The sequence below is a fragment of the Erythrolamprus reginae genome, chromosome 8, assembly GCF_031021105.1.
Source record: "Erythrolamprus reginae isolate rEryReg1 chromosome 8, rEryReg1.hap1, whole genome shotgun sequence".
NCBI lineage: Eukaryota > Metazoa > Chordata > Lepidosauria > Squamata > Dipsadidae > Erythrolamprus > Erythrolamprus reginae.
Genome location: NC_091957.1, coordinates 40,717,645 through 40,743,478, shown reverse-complemented (window position 1 = coordinate 40,743,478; position 25,834 = coordinate 40,717,645). Strand labels below are relative to the sequence as shown.

The 25,834-nt window shown below is 44.2% G+C and overlaps 1 protein-coding gene across 1 annotated transcript; it reads right to left on the bottom strand.

Annotated features, from left to right (window-relative positions):
- Window positions 1-245: 245 nt before the first annotated feature.
- Window positions 246-25,719, bottom strand: VAMP7 (vesicle associated membrane protein 7). Its single transcript, XM_070759729.1, has 8 exons — window positions 25,534-25,719; window positions 11,446-11,604; window positions 9,736-9,793; window positions 8,246-8,383; window positions 6,180-6,270; window positions 3,985-4,052; window positions 1,887-1,979; window positions 246-1,616 (listed from the first exon to the last, which is right to left on the bottom strand). The coding sequence occupies exons 2-8, from the start codon at window positions 11,589-11,591 to the stop codon at window positions 1,554-1,556; spliced, it is 657 nt and encodes a 218-aa protein (XP_070615830.1). The 5' UTR covers window positions 11,592-11,604; window positions 25,534-25,719; the 3' UTR covers window positions 246-1,553.
- Between the last annotated feature and the right edge of the window lie 115 nt (window positions 25,720-25,834).

Sequence of the window (25,834 nt, the reverse complement as noted above, 5' to 3'; positions counted from 1 at the left end):
TTATTCACACTGGAGGTAACACATCTATCCAGTTTGCTGGCAGTGTTCCTTAGCCAGTCAAGATCATTGCTATGAAACTCCTAGCAATGTGGAAGCTCTTAGATAAGAGCTCAGTATAAGTTCTGAAATAAACCCACTGATTTTCCCCCTTACTTTTGGATACCTGTTTCTCCAGGACTTTAAAAAAGCAGCTCAGCTGTCAAAAGAAGATATTTGACGAGAAAAAAACCTGAATATCAATTATCTGCAGTTAAGGTACATTTATTTAAACAGATTTAAATTTATTTTACAATAATGCATCAATGCATTTTATTAAAAGAGGAAGCAGTTTACATAAAGGCATTCAAAACAATAGAAAATTAACCACTGCTGTTGACATTTTTAATAAAAACCCATGCACAATTAATGTTGGCTTGTTCCTGCAAAGACATTAGAAGGGGAAGACTGATCATGACTGTAGGAAACAAGGATAGGTGCACCAGATTTACTCTGCAGTATGCTGGGGAGAGTGAGCAGATATTCCTCAGAAAAGTAGGATAAGATCATAAAATGCCAACATTGGGGAAAGAATCTTCCTAGATAAGATTCGTCCTCCTTTACTTACGTTATGCACGATTTGGGGGTGGGGGTGTGTGTTAAAGTTTTTCACAAGTAATTTATGGAAGTTTGAGATTACAATTTGGTTTTCAAATACTTCATGCTTCTCTGTAACTTTTTTTTCTTGAAAATCAGTAGCTTGAGGGAATCCCACTCAGGTAACGCCTGCCTCTTGTGGTTTTGAGCTAGGCACAATAGCTCCACCATGCTCAAAGAGAAGAGAGCAGTTACTAAATCTTGCACAGAGTGCAATCCTTCGGAGACGCTAAAATAGCTTTGAGACACACCTTAGGAGATGAAGCCAGCGCGAACTACCATACAGTTGGAAAGGACATTTCCAAACTAGGCGAGAAGACGAACCCAGAGACACAAAAATTTACAAATAGCAGCAATGTTACAGCAACGTCAACGCCAGTCACTCAAGTTGAAAAGCATAACCTCTTCACTCGGCCGATGAAAGGGCCGCGAAGGAAGCTTCGAAGAGGGGGGAAAAGCCACAGCCTGTCGCGGGTTTTAAGAAAGGCACTGCAGGAAAAAGCCGTTTTAGTAGAAGAGCCGATTGCATCTCTGGGCTGGGTCTGTGAGCAAGACCTCGGTTGACGAGCGGTCCCCACTCACATCATCTCCCCCCTAAGGTCTATGGGGCCTTCAGCTCCCCCAACAATCTGCTCCACCAAGTAAAGTGCAAAGCATGAGGATGACAAATACTTAAAGATACCTCCCGTTGGCCGTTGGTCCATTGCCCTCCTCTCTCCCTTCACAGGAAGTCCTGCTTGTTTGCGGAGAAAAAACATCCTTTGGAGTTTTGAAGGAGTATACCTTACAAGGTGATAAGGCCAAAGAAGACACTCGAGTGCCCTGGAAGGATGAGGAGTGTGAAAGTCCACAATTGGATGACGTACATTCCTGTGAGCCTTGTGTGCTTTCGTGGGGTGGATTGGCTCGGGTGGCTATTTCTACACACATTTTGGCCAGGAGAGGCCCCCGCAGGCAGCCGACACAATGATGTAAATGATCACCTGAGAGGGGAGAGGGAGAAAAGCATTTAGCAACTTCTATCACCGCAGGAAGACAATCTGTAGGTTGGCCACTTGAAGCGGGCAACTGCATCGCTGCAGAAAAGCTGCTTCACTATTTTTCACGTTCAAATAAGGGGAATAGATCTCTCGCGGGCCATTAATTCATTTATAGACCCGGCACAAGGATAAAAGGACATAAGAGTAATTTCCTTTTATAGCCGCAGAGTTCCGCTCCTTGGTACTAGGAATAAATGCCCCCCACAAACTTACGATGGATACGATGGCAACTATGATGGTGAGCTTGAGGTTCTTCATGCACATTGCTCGGGCCAAGTTCCTACTGGTTGTTTTGAAAGTGACGGACTGGAAGGGGAAAAGCAAGAGGGGAGGATTTAACGCAGATTACATCCAGTATTTCATCAGCCTGTTCGGAAGGCAATATCAGCTGCTCCCCACTAGAAATTGTTGTGGTTCAGTCTGGGACCCCTCCGGGAATGGCTGACCTTCTGTCGGTTTCCAGCTCAGAGGGAGAGGCTGAGGAACAGGAGGTGCAGACTGACGAGGAAGAGGAATCCCAGGCTGAAGAAGAAGGACAGCCAGAGTCCCACCAGGGGGAGCTCTCCCCAGCAAGCAGCCTGGATTCCTTAGGGGAAAATGCTCAAGACATCATAGATATGCGACAAAGGAGAGCTAATCAGAGACGGACTCAATTGGCTAAGTATTTCCAGCATTAGAGGTCACAGCTGGGTTTGGGTGTGGTGCTCTTGGGAAAGGATAAAAGGCGGACCCACCCTTCCTGGCTTGTGGAGTTTTATCTTGGAGATTCGTGAGACCTGTCTGTGAACTTTGGTGGCTTACAATCCTGGTTTGTGCCTTAGACTATTGAAACCTTGGGGGGGTGTGCCAGCAAGAAGCTTGTGGTATTGACTGGACATCAGGACCCTGCTGTAACGTATTATAGCTTGTCTGTTGTGAAGACAGGTTTTCCTTTGTGCTTATTTTTTCCAGCTATAAAATACTTTTGGCTTTTACCAGAGTGTCTGGCTGTTTTTTCAGTTGGTGTTGAGGTCTGGGAAAACCCAGACAGAACAGAAATGCTACTGTATTTTTCAGAGTACAAGATGCATCTTTTTTTCTCCCTAAAAGGGGCTGAAAATTCAGGTGCATCTTATACTCTGAATGTAGCTTTTGGGGGGGAAGCTTTTCCCCCCCAGCCCCAACGAGGCCCTAACGATCTTCTCAGCTCTTACCTTGCAGGCTCTTTCATTGTTACTCTCTCTGAATAAGGTTTTTTTTAAAGCTCTAATCAGGGGATAAAATAATGTACTGAAGCTGACCAGACTAAGGACACTAGCCAGAGGAATATCTGATAGGCATTCCCCAGCCCCCATTTTACTCCCAAAAACTAAAGTGCATCTTATACTCCAAAAAATGCAGTATGTTATGTGTCATTTTAATTCCTATTTCCAATGTATCTTCTGGAGAGCCTTTTCAGTTTTTTTAAGCCTCCTATCCAAATACTATGTTTGACCTTCAAGATCACAGCAGAAGTAACCACACTGCCCTCTGCTGGAGGTTATCGGCTAGGCTTTGCTGAACATAGGTAGTCTTCACTTAACAATTGGGACAACTGTCACTAACCCACATGGTCATTGATCAAAATATCACGGGGCTGCCTGAGAGCAGTAATCCTGGCAAAAACAGTTACTGTTAATGGCAAATTCTAGCATGCAACCTGGATCCAAGCCCTTTTTAGAAATAAGTAAAGGACCGATCCCACTTCAACCCCTCTGCCACATCTCTCTCTTTTTGGCTGCCCTACTTGCCACTAGACTGGGTGCCATGGGGCATGAAGGGCAGTTGTAAATGCAGGCAGACCCGAACATTGTTCACGGGACTGCAGGGCAATGCAAGTTAGGATTGAATGATCATAAGTTCATTCAGCAATCATAACTTCAAACAGTTGCTGAATGAATGGACGTTAAGTGAGGAATACCTGTATCCCCAACTGCTGATATTTTTGTTTTTAGGCAATGTTATTCCAGATAGCAGCTGCCTTTCCTAGGCTAGGCTGGTAGGTTTTTCTCTGCTAGGTCAAAAGATTGCTAAACACCACATCTTGATTTTGCTCTGCAAAGGGAAACATTTGGCTGAGTAAATAGAACTCTAGTGAAGAAACATCTGGTTTTACTGTCTCAAATGCCAACATTAGAAGGCACTTTCCAAAAACATGTGCTCTGCCTTCTAAAATGCAGTTAATTTTAAGACAACTTGTCTTGTATTCATTTCCTCCTACACCAATCCTGCAGGCCTCCCCTTAAGATAGAGCCAACCCTAAAGAATTCACCGCACCATCTTTGGAACTTACCGAATCCACAAGATTTTCCGTTTTGTCTATCAGCAGTTCCAGCTTTTCTCCTCTTTGAGCTACGAGATCTTGGATGAAAGGGAGAGCAATTATAAGAATCCCAATGGAGAAGCAACTCTGCCACAGTATTTTCCTAAACCACAGAAATTGAGTAACAGCATTGCACTGTCCTTTTTCTAGCGCAGGTACTTGATTTAATTATATCTGGAGCAAGTTCTTTCATTAAGAATTTGGGAAACTGAGGCACCCCTTAGAACAGTGGTTCTCAAACTGGGGGATCAAGACTCCCTTGGGGGTCAAATGACCGTTTCACAGGGGTCACCTAAGATCAGGGGTCCCCGAACTTTTTACACAGGGGGCCAGTTCACTGTCCCTCGAACTGTTGTAGGGCCGGACTATAAAAAACCCCTATGAACAAATCCCTATGCACACTGCACATACCTTATTTAAAGTAAAAAACAAAATGGGAACAAATACAATATTTAAAATAAAGAAGAAGTAATAAGTAATTAAGTAATTAATAAGTAATAAAGTAATTTATACTTCTTTATTAACAATTTAAACTTAAATCAACAAACTCAATTTCTCCTTCCTTCCCTCCCTCCCTCCTCTCCACTTCCCTCTTCCCTCTCTCTCATTTGTTTCATTTTCCTCTCCCTCGTTCTTTCCCTCCATCATTTTCTCTTTCTCTCTCTGTCTCTATCCATTTCTGCCTCTTCCTTTCTCTCTCCTCTCCCTCTCTATCTCTCCCTCTTTCTCTTTCTTTTTTCTCTCTGTCCCTCTCTCTTTCTCTCTCTTTCTCTCTCTCTTCTCTCTTTCTCTCACTCACCCTCTTTGTAACTCTCCCTCTTTGTATCTCTCACTTTCTCTCTCTCCCCCTCTCTCTATTTCCCCCTTTCTATCTCTCCTCTTCATTTCTCTCTCCCTCTCTATTTCTCCCTCTTTCTCTCTCTTATTATATCGATCGGTAAAATCTCGTGTGCTGCTGCGGGCCGGTTAAAAGACCTCAGTGGGCCGCATCCAGCCCGCGGGCCGTAGTTTGGGGACCGCTGCCTAAGATCATGGGAGACAAATTTCCCTAAAGCTTCTATTCTGGCATCTTGGAACATATTTTTACTATCTGACCAATCAGGCGTTTACAGTAGGGGTGTCCCTCTGACCTTCCTGCCAATCAGATTAAAGCTCTGTTGGGAGAATTGTGCTAGACTTATGGTTGGGGGTTACCCCAACATAAGAAACTGCATTAAGGGGTCACGGCATTAGAAAGGTTGAAAACCGCTGCCTTAGAAGCTCATAGAGGACCTAGCAGATTGGGAAGCTAAGAAACCCCTGTGATTCAAGCATGAACAGAAAAAAAGTAACACAAATTACTTATTTTGTTCCACCCAATCTTCTCCTTTGCCTAAATAAGTTGAAATGCAGTCCACCTGCTTCCTGTCCCTTTCCCACTCATGCCCTTTCCACAAAGCATCTTCTTGTGCCATATCCGTCATCAGACGTTGGTGATCATGCTGGCGATCCTATTTTTACCAACACCCCACAAAAAAAGTGCTGCCGAGTTTTGCCCAAATTAGTCCCTTAGATTTTGAAGCCATGATGATGTTTTTCTGCCTGGACCTCATTTGCCTTCAATCTTTCCTTGGAGGATTAAGTGAAGGATGCCATATTTTTGTAGGTATCACATCACATGTCCAAAATAGTCTAACCTTTGCTGTTTCGCTGCACCATTAAGAGCCTTGGTGGTGCAGTGGTTAGAGTGCAGCACTGCAAGCTGCTTTTGTTGATCACCGGCTGCCAACAGTTTGGCAGATTGAATCTCAGTAGGCTCAAGGTTGACTCAGCCTTCCATCCTTCCAAGGTCGGTAAAATGAGGACCCAGATTGTTGGGGACAATATGCTGACTCTCTGTAAACCGCTTAGAGAGAGCTGTAAAGCACTGGGAAGTGGTATATAAGTCTAAATATTATTGCTATTATGGTTTTGATGATCTCCCTTGGCTTTCCCAGGTGGCTTATCACCTCATTTCTGATTTTGTCAACCCAGGTAACAGCTGCCTGTAAATCCACATTTCAAATGCTTCTAGTCTCTTCAAGTGTCTGTCAGAGACCAACTGTCCACTCCACAAAGCACCACCCCTTGCCAAAATGCATCTACAGTGATGTGCAGGGGTTCAAATACACTTTGGTCACCCGTACCTATATTACGGACCATGATCCCTTTGAGTTCGTCCACCTGAGCCTGGGTCTCTACCATCTGATCAGGACCTTTGTTCTCAGAGTGGTATTTCTAAATGGAAGAAGAACAGAGGGAAAACTAAATGCTTCAGAAAAACCAAAGAGGTGAATAAGCAGCAGAGACGAAACTTGGGGTGGGTACCTGTAAACCAGTTCTAGCTAAACAAACATAAGATCCTAAAGTGTAATAATGCAATCTTGTGATGCACCGACACAACAAAGCATCCAGGAAATAAAAATTCTGCTTTTTTGTTTGCCTTAAGTGACATTTACACAGTTTTAGGAGCCATATTTTAAGGAAGCCAAATTAAAGACTATGCAGAGACCTGAACCGCCATAGGGACTATATGAGATGAGTAAGTTTAGCCTGGAAAGAGAACATTTAAGGAAGGCAGGAAAGAAGTCCTCAACAGCTACAAAGCTACTTTGTAGAACAAGGGTGTCAAACTCTATCCTACAGCGGGCTGTTACCGTGTTTCCCCGATAGTAAGGCAGTGTCTTACTATCTTTTTACCCCCAAAAGCCCCACTGTGTCTTACTTTGGGGGTATGTCTTACATTGTCCCGGGCATCGGGGCCGGCTCGTCTTCGGGCGCAGGGAGCTGCCGGAAAGGAGGCGGGCGAAGGAGGGCGCCTGACCGCGCCACTCACCTTTCCGCTCGCCTCGGAGCCGATCGGCCTCGCTGGCCGCTTGCAGCTGAGCCTCGGCAGGGGAAGAGGCGGTGGTGCCGCGGCGAGCGAAGGCGAGCGCAGGGAGCTGCCGGAAAGGAGGCTGGTGAAGGAGGGCGCAGCAATAGTATTTGTCTAGTTTTTTCCCCCTTTAATTCCTTTTATACTTACCGTGTTTCCCCGAAAGTAAGACATATGTCTTACTTTCGGGGTATGGCTTATATAAGCCGACCCCCCTGAAACCCCCCATATGTCTTACAATCGGGGGGGTCTTACTATCGGGGAAACACGGTATCAGGAATTTTGTTTGCCCTTGGGGGGCCAGGTTGGGTGGGGCCCGGTCATCATAGCCAACTGGGTGGGCCAAGGCTGAGGCAGCATGAGACAGTCCCAAGCCATCTCTGGCACAGCCTTGCAGGATAACTCGGAGCCTTTCACCAGTAAGATCCGAGTCTTTGACACCCCTGCTGTAGAACAGTACCCGTTTGGCAGAGACAGAGCGGTATCTCAGCAAGTGGTCACCTCAACTTCACTTACAAGTGTTTAAGCGAACTAAAACGATTCCTTTCATTTGTAGTTTTTATCTATCTATCTATCTATCTATCTATCTATCTATCTATCTATCTATCTATCTATCTATCTATCTATCTATCAGATTTGTATGCCGCCCCTCTCCGCAGACTCGGGGCGGCTCACAGCAATAATAATACAATGTAAACAAATCTAATATTTAAGTTAATTTAAAACCCCAATATAGAAACCAATCATACATACTAGCATACCATGCATAAATTTTATAAGCCTAGGGGGAGGGAAAGTATCAATTCCCCCATGCCTGATGACAGAGGTGGGTTTTAAGGAGCTTACGAAAGGCTAGGAGGGTGGGGGCAACTCTGATATCTGGGGGGAGTTGGTTCCAAAGGGTCGGGGCCGCCACAGAGAAGGCTCTTCCCCTGGGTCTCGCCAAACGACATTGTTTAGTTGACGGGACCCGGAGAAGGCCAACTCTGTGGGACCTAACTGGTCGCTGGGATTCGTGCGGCAGAAGGCGGTCCCGGAGATATTCTGGTCCGGTGGACATGATCTGCCTTGCGCTTTTCAAGGAAAGCGACAAGGATCCTATTTAAAATGAGCATCCCCGTTTTCCTACGAGTGGTTTTTAAAAGAGGCAACAATAATAATGCAACCTCAAAAACGATCCTTCTGGGCTAAAAGAAAACTGACCACCCGGTTTTAACTCAACCCAGCCTGTCATCAGAAGATCAGATGGTCAATGCTCAGCTCCAGAAGAGGCAGGTGGGTGTAGTTTCCGCTTCCTTAAAAGAAAAGGGCCTTTGCAATGACAACTCAGAGTCTCACCAGCTGTGCTGCCAACACGCTGGAAAATTCGCTGTTCATGGCGTAGGGCAGGGCGGTCTGTGCCCGGGATCCATAGGTGGTCTGAAACCTCTTCTTGATTTCATTCAGGAATGTGAAGGCCCGTGAACGCTCAAAGTTCTGAAGGGAGAGAAGAAAACAGACAAGTGTTAAACAGAAGACAAACAGCTTGCGACGCTATTTCCCGCAAAAAGCTCAAGTAGGTAGCGAATGACTAGAAAAGACATAAAGAGATCTACATAAGAAGTGAATCTATGCAGGAAGCAGCAGAGACAAATAATGGAGCCATTACAGTCAGAACTGCCATCTTTCCGCCTGAGCTGCCAGTCTGCCATGAACCATGGGGTAGGGGAGATCAACAAGTCATCGTACCTTCCAGCATGGGAATCTACCTTGATGCATGCTTGCTATTCGGCTGCCATAGTAATGGTGGTGGTATGGCATTTCCTAATGTGTTTGCACGCATTATTTGCTTTTACATTGATTCCTATGGGAAAAATTGCTTCTACTTAAGAACGTTTCTACTTAAGGGCCTGGTCACGGAACGAATTAAGTTCTTAAGTAGAGGTACCACTGTATACTTATCACAACGAAGAGCAAATTTTTTTCGGCACAGCCATAATCCACTGTATTTGCCTATTTCCAGCAACCCACCTTTATAGGTAAAGATAAAGGTTCCCCTCACACATACATGCTAGTCGTTCCTGATTCTAGGGGGCAGAGCTCATCTCTGTTTTAAGACGAAGAACAAATGCTATCTGATGATGTCTCTGTGGTCATGTGGGCGGCACAATTAAATACCGAAGGCGCACGGAATGCTGTGTCAAGCCAGTGTAGAAGTTCGTGATAAATCAACGGCCTGCCACACACTATCTGTAGAAGGCCTGAGGCTTATGGGAATTTGGGAGTGGTGATTTTCATGAGGAAACAGATACAGTCACAAAGCATTCTTTCGAGAAGTTCAAGGCCATCCCACGTCCACCACCTGGGCGGAAGTGGAAGGAGGACTTGCCACGCTGGCACAACCCGAGTGGGCAATGTGGCAAGTTTGGGGGGGGGGGCAAGGGATGTGAACTTTCCACTGGGTGGAAAGCTCAGATTCGGCTTTCCCAGAGTTGGTACCAGGATTGTTTTGGCAATAAATTGAAATTTTGAGGAATACTTTGACTTGGACTATGATTTAAATTGGATCCTACCTGGAACTATGACACGTTGTTAACTTCCCACCAAAGGTGGAAAGTTGGTACTTATTTTTCTACTTGCATTTTTACCTGCTTTCAAACTGCTAGGTTGGGAGAAGTTGGGACAAGTGAAGGGAGCTCATTCATCATGCAGCGCTAGGGATTCAAACCGCTGAACTATCAACCTCCCCGATTGACAAGCTCAGCATCTTAGCCACTACATCCCCTTAAACCCACCAAGTGTGCAAATTTCAACCAAGGCTCCACTGCAGCTTTTTCCCATGTACTTACATCATCAGTGATGCAGAGGTATATAATCCGGTCCTGGCAGATATAGTGGAACAGATAACTGAGGGGAAAGCAAGACACCAAATAAATTTTCTGAGTAGTGGTATAAACATGGCAAGATTATTTGCACATCAGCAGAAATGGGCACGCTAACCCTTTTCTTTCCTGCTCTCTTCCCCAGCCTAGCAATCAAATGGCTCTTCATTTCATCCCTTTATTTATTTAGGGAATTTATCTTGCTGCCTATTCGCACATGGCGACTCAAGGTAGCTTACGGAATATAAAACCTCATATAAAAACAATAAAACTAATAAAAGAAGATCTCCCACCCTCCTTGCCTTTTGTAAGTTGCTGAATACCCACCTATGTCACCAGGCAAGGGGTAACTGAGGTATCCCCTTGCTAATATGATTTATGTATGGTATGATTGAGTTGTATGTTTTTTTTTTAATGATATGGGCTTTTTAAATGTCTTTTTAAGTATCGGATTTGTTACATTGTTTATTATTGTTGTGAGCCGCTCCAAGTCTTCGGAGAGGGGCGGCATACAAATCTAATCAATTATTATTATTATTATTATTATTATTATTATTATTATTATTATTATTATTATTACAGAAACATAGAAGACTGACAGCAGAAAAAGACCTCATGGTCCATCTAGTCTGCCCTTATACTATTTCCTGTATTTCATCTTACAATGGATATATGTTTATCCCAGGCATGTTTAAATTCAGTTACTGTGGATTTACCAACCACGTCTGCTGGAAGTTTGTTCCAAGGATCTACTACTCTTTAGTAAAATAATATTTTCTCACGTTGCTTTTGATCTTTCCCCCAACTAACTTCAGCTTGTGTTCACTTTCCTATTAAAAACACTTCCCTCCTGAACCTTATTTAACCCTTTAACATATTTAAATGTTTCAATCATGTCCCCCCTTTTCCTTCTGTCCTCCAGATTATTATTATTATTATTATTATTATTATTATTATTATTATTATTATTATTATTATTATTATTACACACACACACCGTCCCAGCAACAGCAGATCACACAAGCTATTTAATGGGCTCCATCCCACTCTGGATGTTAACATGCTGAGGACTAGTGTCAAAACAGTTGGTTAGGCTAGGATCAAGCAGCAAGTGGGCCGGAGCCTGAAACCAAGGATAGCTGCAGAACGATGGATGCGTTATCACAATTGAAACCAACCCTTTAGCACATGAGGGTCTATTCATTCCAACACTGTGGCCATCATCTGGATCATCTTATTTATTATTGTTATTTTATTTATCGAATTTATATTGCCCACTATTCGTCCATGGCGATTCAAGGGGGCTTACAGAATATAAGACTATACATTTAAAAAATTAAAAACTAACAAAAAGAATCAAATAATATAGGACAATATAACAAAATCACCCTTCACCTACCACCCGCCCCACCCCAGCAAGTGCCATTTAATGGACTCCATCCCTCTCTAGGTTCTCCAGGCCCTCTGGCAGAACCAGATCTTCAGCGCCTTCTGGAAAAGTATTAGAATGGGGGCCATTTTAATCTCCTGGGGAGTGATGTTCCAGAGAGAGGGAGCCACCACAGAGAAGGCCCTTTTTCTGAGTCCCACCAGGTGTATCTCCCTTGGGGACGGGGCCTGCAGCATTCCCTGCCATTAGTTTCCATCAATTGTTCTTTCCCCCCAGAAAATACTCACTTTCCGTGCGAGTAAGTGAGCTTGTTGTTTTCGGAAGGTATCTTGGCCAGGATCTGCTCTGTAACCTCCAGGAAATTCCCTCCACACCATGCATGCTTGGCCAGGATGGTGGAGCCCCTGGCAACAACAGCAAACAGGATCGCCATAGCTGGAGGCTGGCTGCAAGGGACAAGAGACACAGAATGAAGGTGCTTCTGCACAGATCAAAGCAGGACCACTGCAGCGTAACACAGTATGTTGCCCCTATTATATATACGGCTAGAAAAGGCAAAACAACCCTACGCAGAAATTGTATGAGAAAAAAACAATTGCCCCCCTTTCAAAATCCATGGAAAAGCACAATCCTGTTCAACCATAATCAACCAGCCCATTTTAAGTATCTCACCAGTAACTTGTAAATTGCTATCACCTAAAACATGTGCACTCCTAAGATACAGGTAGCCTTTGACTTACCACCATTCATTTAGTGACCGTCAAAATTGAGACAGCATGGGAAAAAGTGACTGGGATTTTTTTTGCACCGACAACTGTTTTGCAGCATCCCCACAGTTACTGTATTTTTTGGAGCATAAGGCACACCGGAGTATAAGACACACCTTAGTTTCTGGGGAGGAAAATAGGGGGGGGGGGGGATCTGCCTACCAGGTATTCACCTGGCTAGCATCCTTAGTCTGGTCAGTAGTGATGGGCGATTCCGGGGGCGGAGCTTTGACATCATTGGCAGGTTGCTAAGGACGCCAAGGTGATCACTTCCTGGATTCCATGTTTATTTTTACGTGAAAGGACCGCCCTTTCTTGCAGCGCCGCTGCGGTGTCCTTATTCGTAAACATAACAATGTTTATTTTTACGTGAAGACCTCCCTTTGAAGGAGCTGGGGAATCCCTCCCATGAAGAGATTCCGGGGGCGGAGCTTTGACGTCACCGGCAGGTTGCTAAGGACGCCAAGGTGATCACTTCCTGGATTCCATGGAATCCAGGAAGTGATTACCTTGGCGCGCTTAGCAACCTTCCGGTGACGTCAAAGCTCCGAACACCGAACACGACCCCGAACTTTGCCCGAAGTTTGAAAAAAATTCGGGTTCGTGTTCGGAATACAGAACACTGCAAAATTTGGTACGGGCCCAAATTGTGCGGGTTAGGTTCGCCCATCACTACTGGTCAGCTTTAGCACATTATTTTATCTCCTGGTTAGGCTTGAAAAAAACCCATTGTTCGGAGCAAGTAGCAATGGGGAAAAAAGCCTGCAAAGACTTAGGTCTGGAAAAAACGTTCTTGGGAGGGAGTAGCAATGAAAAAGATTGCAAGCTGGGAAGATTGTAAGCACTTCATTAGGGCTGGGAAAAACATTCTTTCCAACAATTCTGGGCTTGCAGATGCTCGAAGCATGATCGTTAGTGCCTCATTAGGGCTAGGGGAAAAAAAGCTTCAAAAAAGCTACATTCAGAGTATTTATTTATTTTATTTATTTTATTGGATTTGTATGCCGCCCCTCTCCGAGGACCCGGGGTGGCTCACAACATATACAAAGAGACAGTAGTAAAATCAATCCAATTAATATACATTAAAACAATCCTTAAAACAGGGATCGACAAACCCAGGCGCCTGGTCGCCAGTGGCGCCTAGAAAATGTTGTCTGGCGCCTAGAACAGCGTTTCCCAACCGCTGTGCCGCGGCACAGTAGTGTGCCGCGAGACAAGGTCAGGTGTGCCGCAAAGTTCCGCTTCCAAACCGGAAGTTGAGTGTCCCGGCTTGCTTCTTCACACCTTCATTTTCGCGCCTTTCTTCTTCGTGCCTTCCTTCTTTGCAGCAGGTGAGCTTGGGACTCGGCGGGATGGCAATAGTAGCGGCTGAGGCTTTCACTTGTGGCATCGGGAGTGCTAATGGCGGCGGCGGGAATAGCGGGGGGGGGGCTCCTGCAAGTGGAAGCCTCAGCCCTGGAGCCCCCTCGCCCGCGGGAGTGCTAATAGCGGCGGCGGCGGCGGGAATAGCGGGGGGGGGGGGGCTCCTGCAAGTGGAAGCCTCAGCCCTGGAGCCCCCTTGCGCCCATGGCTTCTCGTCGATGTCTCTGCCTGCCCGATCCGGAGTGCTAATAGCGGCGGCGGGTGGCGGGAATAGCGGGGGGGGGGGCCCTCCCCGCCGCCGCTATTAGCACTCCGGATCGGGCAGGCAGAGACATCGACGAGAAGCCATGGGCGCAAGGGGGCTCCAGGGCTGATGCTTCCACTTGCAGGAGCCCCCCCCCCCGCCCAATCCTTCCTTCTCTCCGGATTTTTTGGGGTGCGGCTTCTTCCACAGCGGTGGCTGCAGCGGCGCTGGCGATCCGGCCGCTAGCCGCTCCAAGCGCTGTGGGAACGCCCACCCCTCTCACAGTGCCGTCCCGGGCTGTCAGTAAAGGGGCTGCTTGCTCGGAACATTCAAACTAAGGGAAACCTTCGCTGGCCTCCACAGAGAAGAAAGGAAGAGAGAGAAAGAGAGAGAGCAACAGAGAGAGAGAGAGTGAGAAAGAACAAGAGAGAGAAAGAAAATAAGAGAACAAGAGATAGAGAGACTAAGAGAGAGAGAAAGAAAAGAGAGAGAGAGAGAAAATAAGAGAATGAGAGAGAGCAACAGAGAGAGAGAAAGAAAAGAGAGAGAGAGAGAAAATAAGAGAATGAGAGAGAGCAACAGAGAGAGAGAAAGAACAAGAAAAAGCACGAGAGAAGAAAAGTAAGAGAGAAAAAGAGAGATAGCAAGAGATACTGAAAGAAAGCAAGAGAGAGAGAGAGAAAAAAAGAAAGCAAGAGAGACAGATAGGAAGAGGAAAGGAGAGAGAGAGAGAAATGGGAACAAAAAGGGGAGGAGAAATGAGAAAATGATTGAGGCAGAGAATGAGAGGAGAAACAAAAGAGAGAGAGAGGTGATTCTTGAAGCATATGGTAAAAAGCACCCAAATAGTAATAAGAAAAAACCCCCAGCCCTCACCTGTTTTTGAAAAGAATAAAAGAGAATAAAACCCCAGCCCTCACCTGGTTTTGGAAATGGTTTGAGTACACACAGACATATAAGGGGGGGGGGGACAGAAATGAGACAGTAGTATAAATTTGAGGAGGGATGATTGATGATTGACTGTATTTATAAGGGGATGTTACATGGGATTGTATGTTCTATGTATAAATACATGTAGAAATACTGTAGATCTGAAGGTCAGCAGTTAAAATCTCATCCCCAGCTCCAGGTTGACTCAGCCTTCCATCCTTCCGAGGTGGGTAAATTGAGGACCCAGATTGTGGGGGCAATATGCTGGCTCTGTTAAAAAGTGCTATTTCTAACATGTTGTAAGCCGCCCTGAGTCTAAGGAGAAGGGGGCATAAAAATTGAATAAATAAATAAATAAATAAATAATATTTACTGTCTTTTTCTGTCATTTTGGTTGGTGGTGTGCCCCAGGATTTTGTAAATGTAAAAAGTGTGCCGCGGCTCAAAAAAGATTGAAAATCACTGTGCTGGACCACCACTGAATGGAGTTTCCTACATTGCTAAATCTTTTTGTAAGTAGGGTATAGCAGTATATACACAGTATATGCTGTAATTATATGGTTACTATATGGCAGTGTATCCCATTACCAGTACTATATGGCGGACTGCGTAGTGCTGCTGGAAGAACAAAGTCGGGTGCCGCCAGGAGAACGAAGCCGGAGTACTGCCTCGTCCACTCGGACAAAGAAGGGTAAAGAGTTCATGTGTAAGTTATAATTGGCATAGCAGAGCAAAGTGCACATTTTTTTTTCTTTTCTGGGTTCAGGAAAAAAATGAAGCGCAGAGCAACAGAGAGAATACCAGAAAATGAAAAGCAACTGAAAATGACACAGTTCTTTACAAAGACCTCTCTTGAAAGCGCAGTGCAACAGGTAGAAAGTGCCGGGCAACAGGTAACTGAAGAAACAAGAGAAGACCCACCAGCAGAGGAGTCCCCATCAACAAGCCGTTGTCAAACTGCTGGACCCAGGAGATTTAGGCAAGAGTGGTGTAAAGAACTCGCATGGCTTAAATTTGACCATACAACTGGTATAGCTATATGCGAGATTTGTGCTTCCTTCCCTGGCATTGCTGACCAAGCATCTAGGATCGTAAAAGGATTTTCAGGACCCTTTAAACTTGAAACCTTCAAAAAGCACGCAAAGTCTCTCCAGCATCTAAATTGTGTGGAAGCTACACATGCAGCGTTGGCTCCAGAAGCTACTCCATTGGCTGCTTGTATAAGGAAAATGGATGAAGACATGTTTAAACATATGACCATTCTATTTAATGTGGCCTATTATATTGCCAAAAACAACAGACCTTTCACAGATTTTGAAGGGTTGCTAGAGTTGACGGAGAAATTAGGGAGTGCTGTGCGACAGGAATATGCAAACGATAAAAGATGCAAAGAATTAATTTCCCATATTGCAGAAATAATCAGGAAAAACCTAATCAGTGAGCTCAAAGAGGCAAAATATGTCAGCTTGATGCTAGATGGCTCAACTGACAAAGCAGGGGTTGAACAACTGATTCTGTATGTCAGGTACATCAAGGACAACAGGGTCAAAGAAGTATTTCTTTCTGTTTCTCCTCTTGAAATGGCTACTGCAGATGGATATTTAGAAGCGCTCACAGAAGAACTTAGAACACTTGGTCTTGTAGGCTGGCTTTCTTCAAGTCACTTGATTGCCATTGGTACAGATGGTGCTGCCAGCATGATTGGGACCGAAAATGGCTTGGTGCAGAAAATACGCCAAAACATCAGTCATTTAATTGGCATTCACTGTGTTGCACACCGATTGAACTTAAGTGTATTAAGTTCAGTAAAACAAGCTAAATTAATTGATGACCTTGACTCTATTTTAAAGAAACTCTCCCAATTTTATCAATACTCACCTAAGAGAATGCGACAGCTGAAGCAAGTAGCAGAAAACCTGCACCTTACAATTCTGAAATTCCAATACTTGCATAATGTCAGATGGATAGCAAGCAAAGTCGGTGCTCTGTCTGCACTTGTCAAAGACTGGAAATGCGTGACAATCCACCTAGAAAGTGTGGCTGCGGAAAAAGACAGTGCCTCTGCAGCTGCCCATGGTTTACTGAGAAAGCTCACAGATTTTAAATTTGTTCACATGCTCCATTTTCTACTGGACTATCTGGAAATTCTTAAAAACTTGTCACTTATATTTCAAAGGGAAGAGCTTTTTTTAAGCACAATTGAGTTGCATGTGAAAAGCACAATTTCAACAATCAATTCACTTAGAGATGCACCAAAACAACATGAGGCCAGATTTGTCTCAGGAACATCTCTTCAAGGACTGTTTCAAAATGTACAGCTACATGGACTGAGCAACACTGTAGCTGCATCAATTCAGCAGGAAAAAGCTAATTTAATTAATCATGCAGTTAAATACTTGACAGTGCGATTTCTAAGTGATATAAATATTGAAAGATCCACCGCAGTGTTTGACACCTTTGCCTGGCCAGCAGGAACAACATTGCAAGACTACGGTGTGGTTGAGATTACTGCATTGGCTCATCATTTTCGTAAACAGCTATCTCCACCTGAAAGTGATGACCAATGCATTCACTCACTCCTCAATGAGTGGTATGAGTTTAAGGTCCTTGGAAAAGGAAAGAAACTGTGTGAGCTTCTGGATTTGGCACTCTCCAACACCGAGAGATTTCCAGTTCTGGGAAACCTGTTGTCGATTGTAGCGGTGCTCCCTGTCTCAACCTCATGTTGTGAAAGAGGATTTAGTTTGATGAACATGGTCAAAAATAAATTCAGATCAAGGATGCAAGAAGAAAGTTTAAGTGACTTGTTTATGATCACCATGAATGGGCCATCTGTGAAGGCGTTTGATCCTGCCAAGGCTGTGGACCACTGGTACTTCAGCTCTAAAATCACAAGGCATGTTCATGGCCACAAAACGCAAAGTGAAAAACACTAGAATGTTGCCTAAAATCTAAAATATCAAAATATAATATTTATTATCTTTAAAAGTAAAATGTTGTTTATAACGTTTGTAATGTTTTTTTTGTTAAATTAAAAACCAAGTTTGCTTAAAAAAAATTCTGGCTCCTAAATTTTTTGGCTGGCTCCTAGATTCTGAACAACTTTGTCGACCCCTGCCTTAAAATCTACATTTAAACAATAAATAAGATGCACCCAAATTTTCAGCCTCTTTTAGGGGAAGAAAGGTGCATCTTATACTCCAAAAACATGTTACATATCAAAATTCAGATGCTTGGCAACCAATTCATATTGATGACAGTTGCAACGTCCCAGGGGCTGTGGGATCATCTTGGGCGACCTTTTGACAAGTTAAGTCAATGGGGAAACCTGGTTTGCTTAACAACTGCAGATATTTGCTTAACTGTGGCAGGAAATGGGGCAAAACTCACTTAACAATCCTTTCGCTTAGCAACAGAAATGTTGAGCTCAATTGTGGACATACCCAACTTAACAGGTCTTGCAAGAAACATTGCATTTCCAGAATCAGTAGGGAGGAGAAGCAAGGAAGCAGATAATTACAGTAAACTGGCAGCTGCTTCCATTGAAATGTAGGTCAGGGATCAAAGTATAGGGCAAGGTCCTAACACGTGCATTCCACGCTGCCTGTTTTGGTTACATGCCATGTCAGTGGTAGCAACAGCGGTTCTGAGTGTTCATGTTATCTGCAAGAGATCAGATCATCCCTTCAAGTAGGCTAAGAGCAACTGCCATATTGCTTTAAAGGACAACTTTGACCGTAGGCCATTACATGAGATTTACGCAGGGCGAGATGCAAAATGATCTTGTGAGCGCTCACTGGGTATTAATACAGAGTATTTATTCATTCATTAATGGGAGGAATTGCCTTTAAAACTGTCTGCTCTGTTCCTCTGTTGTCCCTTTGATTTATAGCTATGATGACTACAGTAACTACACTAGAAGTCTTTAAACTTGCCAATTTTAAGACGTGTGGACTTTAACACTGAGAATTCTCCAGCCAACTATTCTGGCTGGAGAATTCTTAGAGCTGAAGTCCACAAGTCTTAAAATTACACAAGCTACACAAACATCATCAGATGTGGATAACATACTGTATTTTTCAGAGTATAAGATGCACCTTTACTCCCTAAAAGAGGGTAAAAACTTGGGTGCGTCTTATTCTCAGAATGTACCTTTTTTTTTTTTGAGGATTTTTTCATTGCTACTCCGAAGAAGTTTTTTCCCAGCCCTAAATCTTTGTAGGCTTGCTTTCATTGCTACTTATTCCAAAAAAGGATCTGGGGATAAAATAATGTGCTGAAGCTAAACAGACTTAGAACACCAGCCAGATTAATACCTGGTAGGTAGATTTTTGTTCCCTATTTTTGTCATCCAAAACTAAGGTGAGTCTTATACTCCAAAAAATGCTAGTAAAAATGGCTATCTTTGTCCTTATGGAGCCAGCAGAATATGGGCCTTGGGCCTGTTTACCTGGACAGGTGAATATAAGAGTTAATCAACAAAGCAATGGTCCATTACCCCATGTCCTTGGACTGGCACCGGTCCATGCAAACAAGCAGCCCATAAAACCATGCCCTCTTCAGTCCGTGGAAAAAGCTTTCTCCAAGGAACTCAGTCCCCCCAGGCTGGGGGCCACTGCCATAAGGCAGATGCTCAGTTTGGGGAATAACAATATGTACAGATTCCCTAGTAGGGACTTGTCGGTGATCTCCCATCACTGTTTAAAGTCTCAAGACTGTAAGGGTGAAGTTAATACCACCCAGGAAAGTGGCTGTCCCTTGGTCTGTTTGCAGCCTATCATACCATGAAATGAATGCAGTGTTTCTAAGGGCTTATCAGAAAAAAAGAAAAAAAATGTAATCTCTCAGTTCCGCAATGAAGTAGATCCATGCACGGGAGTGAAATATTACTGCGGTTAAAGTCACAGAATGTAGATTTCCATATCTTTGAAACTTCGGTTAGCCAGAGATTTACCCTCACTCAAAATGTACTTTATGAATGTGGTATAATTAATTCAAACTCATGATGGGCCAAATCTTATTCTGCTACAGAATAAGTCATTACAGCAGAGGAAAAACAGGTGTGTGTGTGGGGGAGCTGTGAAAGAGTTAACGCACTATCAGCTTCCATTCCACTCTCCAGTTCCTTCCTAAAAGATAACAGCATTACAACATGCCCAGGAACCCACAAGATCAGTTCTTACGCATGCCGCCCAAATGCTTGGCTTTTTCAGGCTTCCCAGTGTAATAGATCAGAGCCCGGTTTGCACAACAATCTGTTACATATTGAAATTGTGTCATCAGTGTAAACGTTTAGCAGAGCTGTGTTCCTTTTATCTTTTACTCCTTTTTTGGCATACATTTCTGGAAGGGAGTTAAAAGGCCATCAGTGTTTCCCAACCTTGGCAACTTGAAGATATTTGGACTTCAACTCCCAGAATTCCCCAGCCAGCGAGTGCTGGCTGGGGAATTCTGGGAGTTGAAGTCCAGATATCTTCAAGTTGCCAAGGTTGGGAAACACTGGTTTAAGTCCTAGATCCTTGGTGCTCAAGGTGACTAAGCAAAAAAATATTTATCCTTACTTACTTTGACCAAACTTTCTTTCATTTTATACCCAACCCAAGGGGCAAACTTCTTTTCAGATTGTATTCTTATCTAAATAAGACACTATTCGCTCTGTGGAACAAAAGAAGCAATGTTGTCCCTTGATTGTTGCAATCTTTTACAAATAAATCCTAGCTAGCTCTTCCAAAGAATTTTTTTTTAAAAAAAAATCCTTTCCTGGCAAATTTTATTAATCCATTAGTAGATGGATACCCGTGCTTCGCTAGGAAACTGAACTCTTTAATATGGAGTAGAATGTGTAAACTTCCAGCTCGCAGGCTGGATGAGTGACGCACTGGCCACGCCCACTGGCATGGGTTGCTACCGGTACGGTCCAGTTCTACGAACCAGTAGTACCAGCGGTGCAAGGCTCCACCCACCCACTCCGGATGCTTCTGTGCATGCGCAGATGTGTCGCGCACAAGCGAACTAGTAGAGACGAGATTTAGAACCCATCACTGGACCAGAATCCTTTCCAGGTGGGGAGGGGGAGTAGAACATCTAACTCCTTAGCATCAGAGTGTGTTAGCCAAGAGGAATAGCTGCGAGAGCAATCATGGGCTTTCCCAAATATGCCCATGTTACACCAACACTCCGCAATCTGCATTGGTTGCCGATCAGTTTCCGGTCACAATTCAAAGTGTTGGTTATGACCTATAAAGCCCTTCATGGCACCGGACCAGATTACCTCAGGGACCGCCTTCTGCTGCACGAATCCCAGCGACCAGTTAGGTCCCACAGAGTGGATCTTCTCCGGGTCCCGTCAACTAAGCAATGTCGCCTGGCGGGACCCAGGGGAAGAGCCTTCTCTGTGGCGGCCCCGGCCCTCTGGAACCAACTCCCCCCAGAGATTAGAACTGCCCCCACCCTCCTTGCCTTTCGTAAACAACTTAAAACCCACCTCTGCCGCCAGGCATGGGGGAATTGAGATCCTCTTTCCCCCTAGGCCTTTACAATTCTATGCATGGTATGTATGTATGTATGTTTGGTTTTTATATTAATGGATTTTTAATCATCAATACCAAATTACTATTGTACACTGTTTTATTGTCGCTGTTAGCCGCCCCGAGTCTCTGGAGAGGGGCGGCATACAAATCCAATAAATAAATAAATAAATAAATATACATGCCAAGTTTTTTTATTATTATTATTATTAATTTTTTTTATTAGTTTTAATTACAATATAAGACTCACACAACATAAAACAAGTGTTTACATGCCAAGTTTGTAGGCTTTACGGTTCTGGAGATTTTGTGATGATGCCTGAGTGGTATTTGGCTTTTACATGTACAGTATATATCGATAGCCGCCCCTCTTATCTCAGTGAAAAAGACCTGCAAGAAATTGCAAATTCTGTTCTTCTTCCCTCAAGGGTGTGGTTCTGATCCAAAAACTCCCCTCCCAAACTACCTTTTCTTTAAAGCTTACAGTATCACTGCTTAAAATCATATCCTAATTGAATAGATCTAGGTAGCCTGAAAAAAAATAACCTTCCTCCAGGTCAGATTTGGCTATAAGACCTTCTGCGCCAAGACCAGTTTCCTCCCGTTGTTTGTACAAAATGCTACAACTGACCCCCGCCCAAAAAACAAACTTCTAAGTCATTGTGAACATTGTAAGTAATCTCTCTATGTCAAATTTCTTCAAGTCTGCCATACTTTAGTAGTGTTTAATTTTTGACTACAAGATAATTGATTAATTATTAAACTTATATGTCACCTGTATGCCACAACCCTAGAAGGAAATGAAAAAGGCAAATTAAATACGGTGGAAGTAGCATGAACGGGCCTGGAAAAAAAGAGAGGGAATGGGTCTTCTTCCCCCAAAAGGCCTGAGTGAAGACCGAGGTTTGCCATGGTTTTCTCCTGGGTTCCGGTTTGTTATTACAAACATCATTTATTCCACTTACAAGTAAATAAATCCACTGTGACTTTCCAGGCTGGCTTACGGGGTGGGATATCCTAGTGGCCTCTTATCCCTTCCTAACCAGAATGGAAGTTGAATAACAAAGATCAAAGATATTTTTCTCTCTACTGAATAGATCTAGGTAGCCTACATTTACATCCATGCTGGTTATACCTTCCTAACCAGAATGGACGTTGAAAAACGAAGATCAAAGATCTTTCTCTCTCTACTGAATAGATCCAGGTAACCTAGATCTACATCCATGCTGGTTATACCTTCCTAACCAGAATGGACGTTGAATAATGAAGATCTTTCTCTCTGTACTGAATAGATCCAGGTAGCCTAGATTTACATCCATGCTGGTTATACCTTCCTAACCAGAATGGACGCTGAATAACCAAGATCAAAGATCTTTCTCTCTCTTCTGAATAGATCCAGGTAACCTAGATCTACATCCATGCTGGTTATACCTTCCTAACCAGAATGGACGTTGAATAATGAAGATCTTTCTCTCTGTACTGAATAGATCCAGGTAGCCTAGATTTACATCCATGCTGGTTATACCTTCCTAACCAGAATGGACGCTGAATAACCAAGATCAAAGATCTTTCTCTCTCTTCTGAATAGATCCAGGTAACCTAGATCTACATCCATGCTGGTTATACCTTCCTAACCAGAAGGGACGTTGAATAACAAAGATCTTTCTCTCTCTACTGAATAGATCCAGGTACCCTAGATTTACATCCATGCTGGTTATACCTTCCTAACCAGAATGGACGCTGAATAACCAAGATCAAAGATCTTTCTCTCTCTACTGAATAGATCCAGGTAACCTAGATATACATCCATGCTGGTTATACCTTTCTAACCAGAATGGACACTGAATAACCAAGATCAAAGATCTTTCTCACCTTTGGGAGAAAGAACTGGGCCTGGGAGGTGAAGAGAACAAATCTCCAATCACAACCTAGAGAGCCAGTTTGGATGCAGGGGCTCAGGTGCTGGCTGAGAAATCAGGAGGCATGAAAACCAGCTGGGACAATTAGATGCCAGTTACTCTGTTTTAGCCCTCCATACAAGGTGCTTCTTGGGAGAAACTGGTAGGCAGAAGTAGGAGGCTTCCTTTTACCTTTTCCTACTGGTGCGCATCACATTTTGCATGCTGGTCCCCCTGCACAATTTTACTTTTGCACATGCACAGAGGTGATGTCTTTGCCGGTCCGTGGGTTCTGCCATCTTTTTTTTTGTAAGTTTCAGCATTTTTCAGCTCTCTGAGCAGCTGCAGAGGGATGATTTTACTTCCACGCATGCTCAAAGTGCCGGAAAACGCCCAAAATTACAAAAAAAGAGATGGCGGCGGCCATGGACTAGCAAAGACAGCACTAGACCATTGTGCAAAATTGTGCAATTGGTGGGCCTCTATTGGAGTGGTGCACCAGAGTGCACCAGTAGGAGCCCACCGTTGGTAGACATGCTTGCTCCCATAGAAGATTGACGGCAGAAAAAGACCTCATAGTCCATCTAGTCTGCCCTTATACTATTTCCTGTATTTTATCTTAGGATTGATATATGTTTGTCCCAGGCATGTTTAAATTCAGTTACTGTGGATTTACCAACCACGTCTACTGGACGTTTGTTCCAAGCATCTACTACTCTTTCAGTCAAATAATATTTTCTCACATTTCTTCTGATCTTCCCCCAACTAACCTCTGATTGTGCCCCCTTGTTCTTGTGTTCACTTTCCTATTAAAAACACTTCCCTCCTGAACCTTAATCAACCCTTTAACATATTTAAATGTTTCGATCATGTCCCCCCTTTTCCTTCTGTCCTCCAGACTATACAGACTGAGTTCATGAAGTCTTTCCTGATAAGTTTTATGCTTAAGACCTTCCACCATTTTTGTAGCCCATCTTTGGAGCTGTTCAATTTTATCAATATATTTTTGTAGATGAAGTCTCCAGAAGTGAACACAGTATTCCAAATGTGGACTCACTGGCGCTCTATACAGCGGGATCCCAATCTCTTCCTGCTTGTTATACCTTCAGCTATGCAACCAAGCATTCTACTTGCTTTGCCTACAGACTGACTGCACTGTTCGGCCATTTTGAGACATCACTACCCCTAAATTCTTCTCTTCTGAAGATAGATAGGTAGGTAGGTAGATGCAGATGATATATAAATGATATAGACAGATAAGTGATAGACAGATAGCTATTGACATGATAAATGATGATAAATGGAAACTGCTGCAGAAACGATCTCTCTCTCATCTACCTATCTTTCTATCATCCACCTACCTGCCCCCTATAGCTAATATTAAACAAACAAACAAATAAATAAACAAATAAACAACAAACAAACAAACAATTAAATCTATTATCTATCTATCTTTCTCTAATATTTATCTATACATGGATATCTAGAGAGGATATAGAGGGTCTCAGACTCCAGTACCAGGAACACAGGCCGCTTGTACCGCACCATCACTGCCTCTAGGCCCTCTGGATCCATTGCTAGTTGCACAGGATGTGGACAGGTCACAAGTGTTAAAAACGTAGCATCAACAACAGCCCAACTCACTTCCCATGCTTGTTGTGATGATAAAAAACACAAAGAGTGAACATTATGGGTGGTCGCCGCCTCGAGTCAAACCATTCCACAGTAAAGCAATAGATTTTTTAAAAAAATAAATCAACAAACAATAACAACAACAACAAGTCTACGAGTCTACGGAGAGGGGTGGCATACAAATCCAATCAATCAATCAATCCCCAGGTCAGCTCTAGGCCCCTTGTGCCAAGCCAGGCCGCCTGCACTTGGAGAAGGGCTCTGGGTTCAAGTGGCGCAGCTATTAGAGCGCAGCACTGCAGAGGCTACTTCAGCTAACTGCTAGCTGTAGTTCAGTGGTTCAAATCTTACCCCTGGCTCAAAATTGACTCAGCTTCCCTCCTTCCGAGATGGATCAAATGAGGACCCGGATTGTTGCGGGCAATAAGCTGATTCTGTAAACCGCTTAAAGAGGATTGTAAAAGCACCACGGTATATAAGTCTAAATGCTATTGCCCTCCCTTCCTTCCTTCCTTCTTTCCTCCCTCTCAGTGGTTAGAGTGCAGTACTGCAAGCTTTTTGCATGCAATTTGCCAGTTCGAATCTCACCAGGCCCAAGGTTGGCTCAGCCTTCCATCCTTTCGAGGTGAGGACCTAGATGGTTGTGGGGTAAGAGGCTGGTTCTGTAAACCGCTTAGAGAGGGCTGTAAAGCAATGTGAAGCGGCATATAAGTCTAAGGGCTATTCCTATTGCTAAATCCCATCTCGGACACAGGGGAGACGTCCTACTTCGCAGGGAGGTTGTTAGGGGGATCCGACGGGTTGGGGGGGGGCAATGCGAGGTTTAAGTATGCTCTTGGGGGGGGGCAGGCCTCCCTAACGTTGCCATAGCGACAGGTTGTCGACCTCCCGGCGGTCGCTGCCTCGTCCACGGGCGGCAGGACGCTTTGAAATCGACGCCCCCCCGGCGGCCCCCCCCAACTGTCCCTCCCGCGGCTCCGGGCATACGCAGACCTGGAAGGCAGCGCCCCCTTACCTTGCTGAGCGCCCGCCTGGAGCCCCGTTTGACCCCCACCCTCGGTTCTCCGCCGCGTCTTTCGCCGAAGAAAACCAAGGCCACGTGAGCTTCCGCCGCAAGGCCGCCGAGGCTTCTGGGAAACCGAGTCCGGCCACAAGAGACGGGCATAGGCAGTATGTGAGGCGTAGTTCTTTTGCGCGGAGAGACACGACGGAAGTCGCGACCGATTGGACAATGAAGGAGGAAGTGGGGAGACTCACGCCTGGGAGGCTTTTTGAAACGCCTTCATTGCCGAGGCGTTTCCCCAGGAACGCTTCTT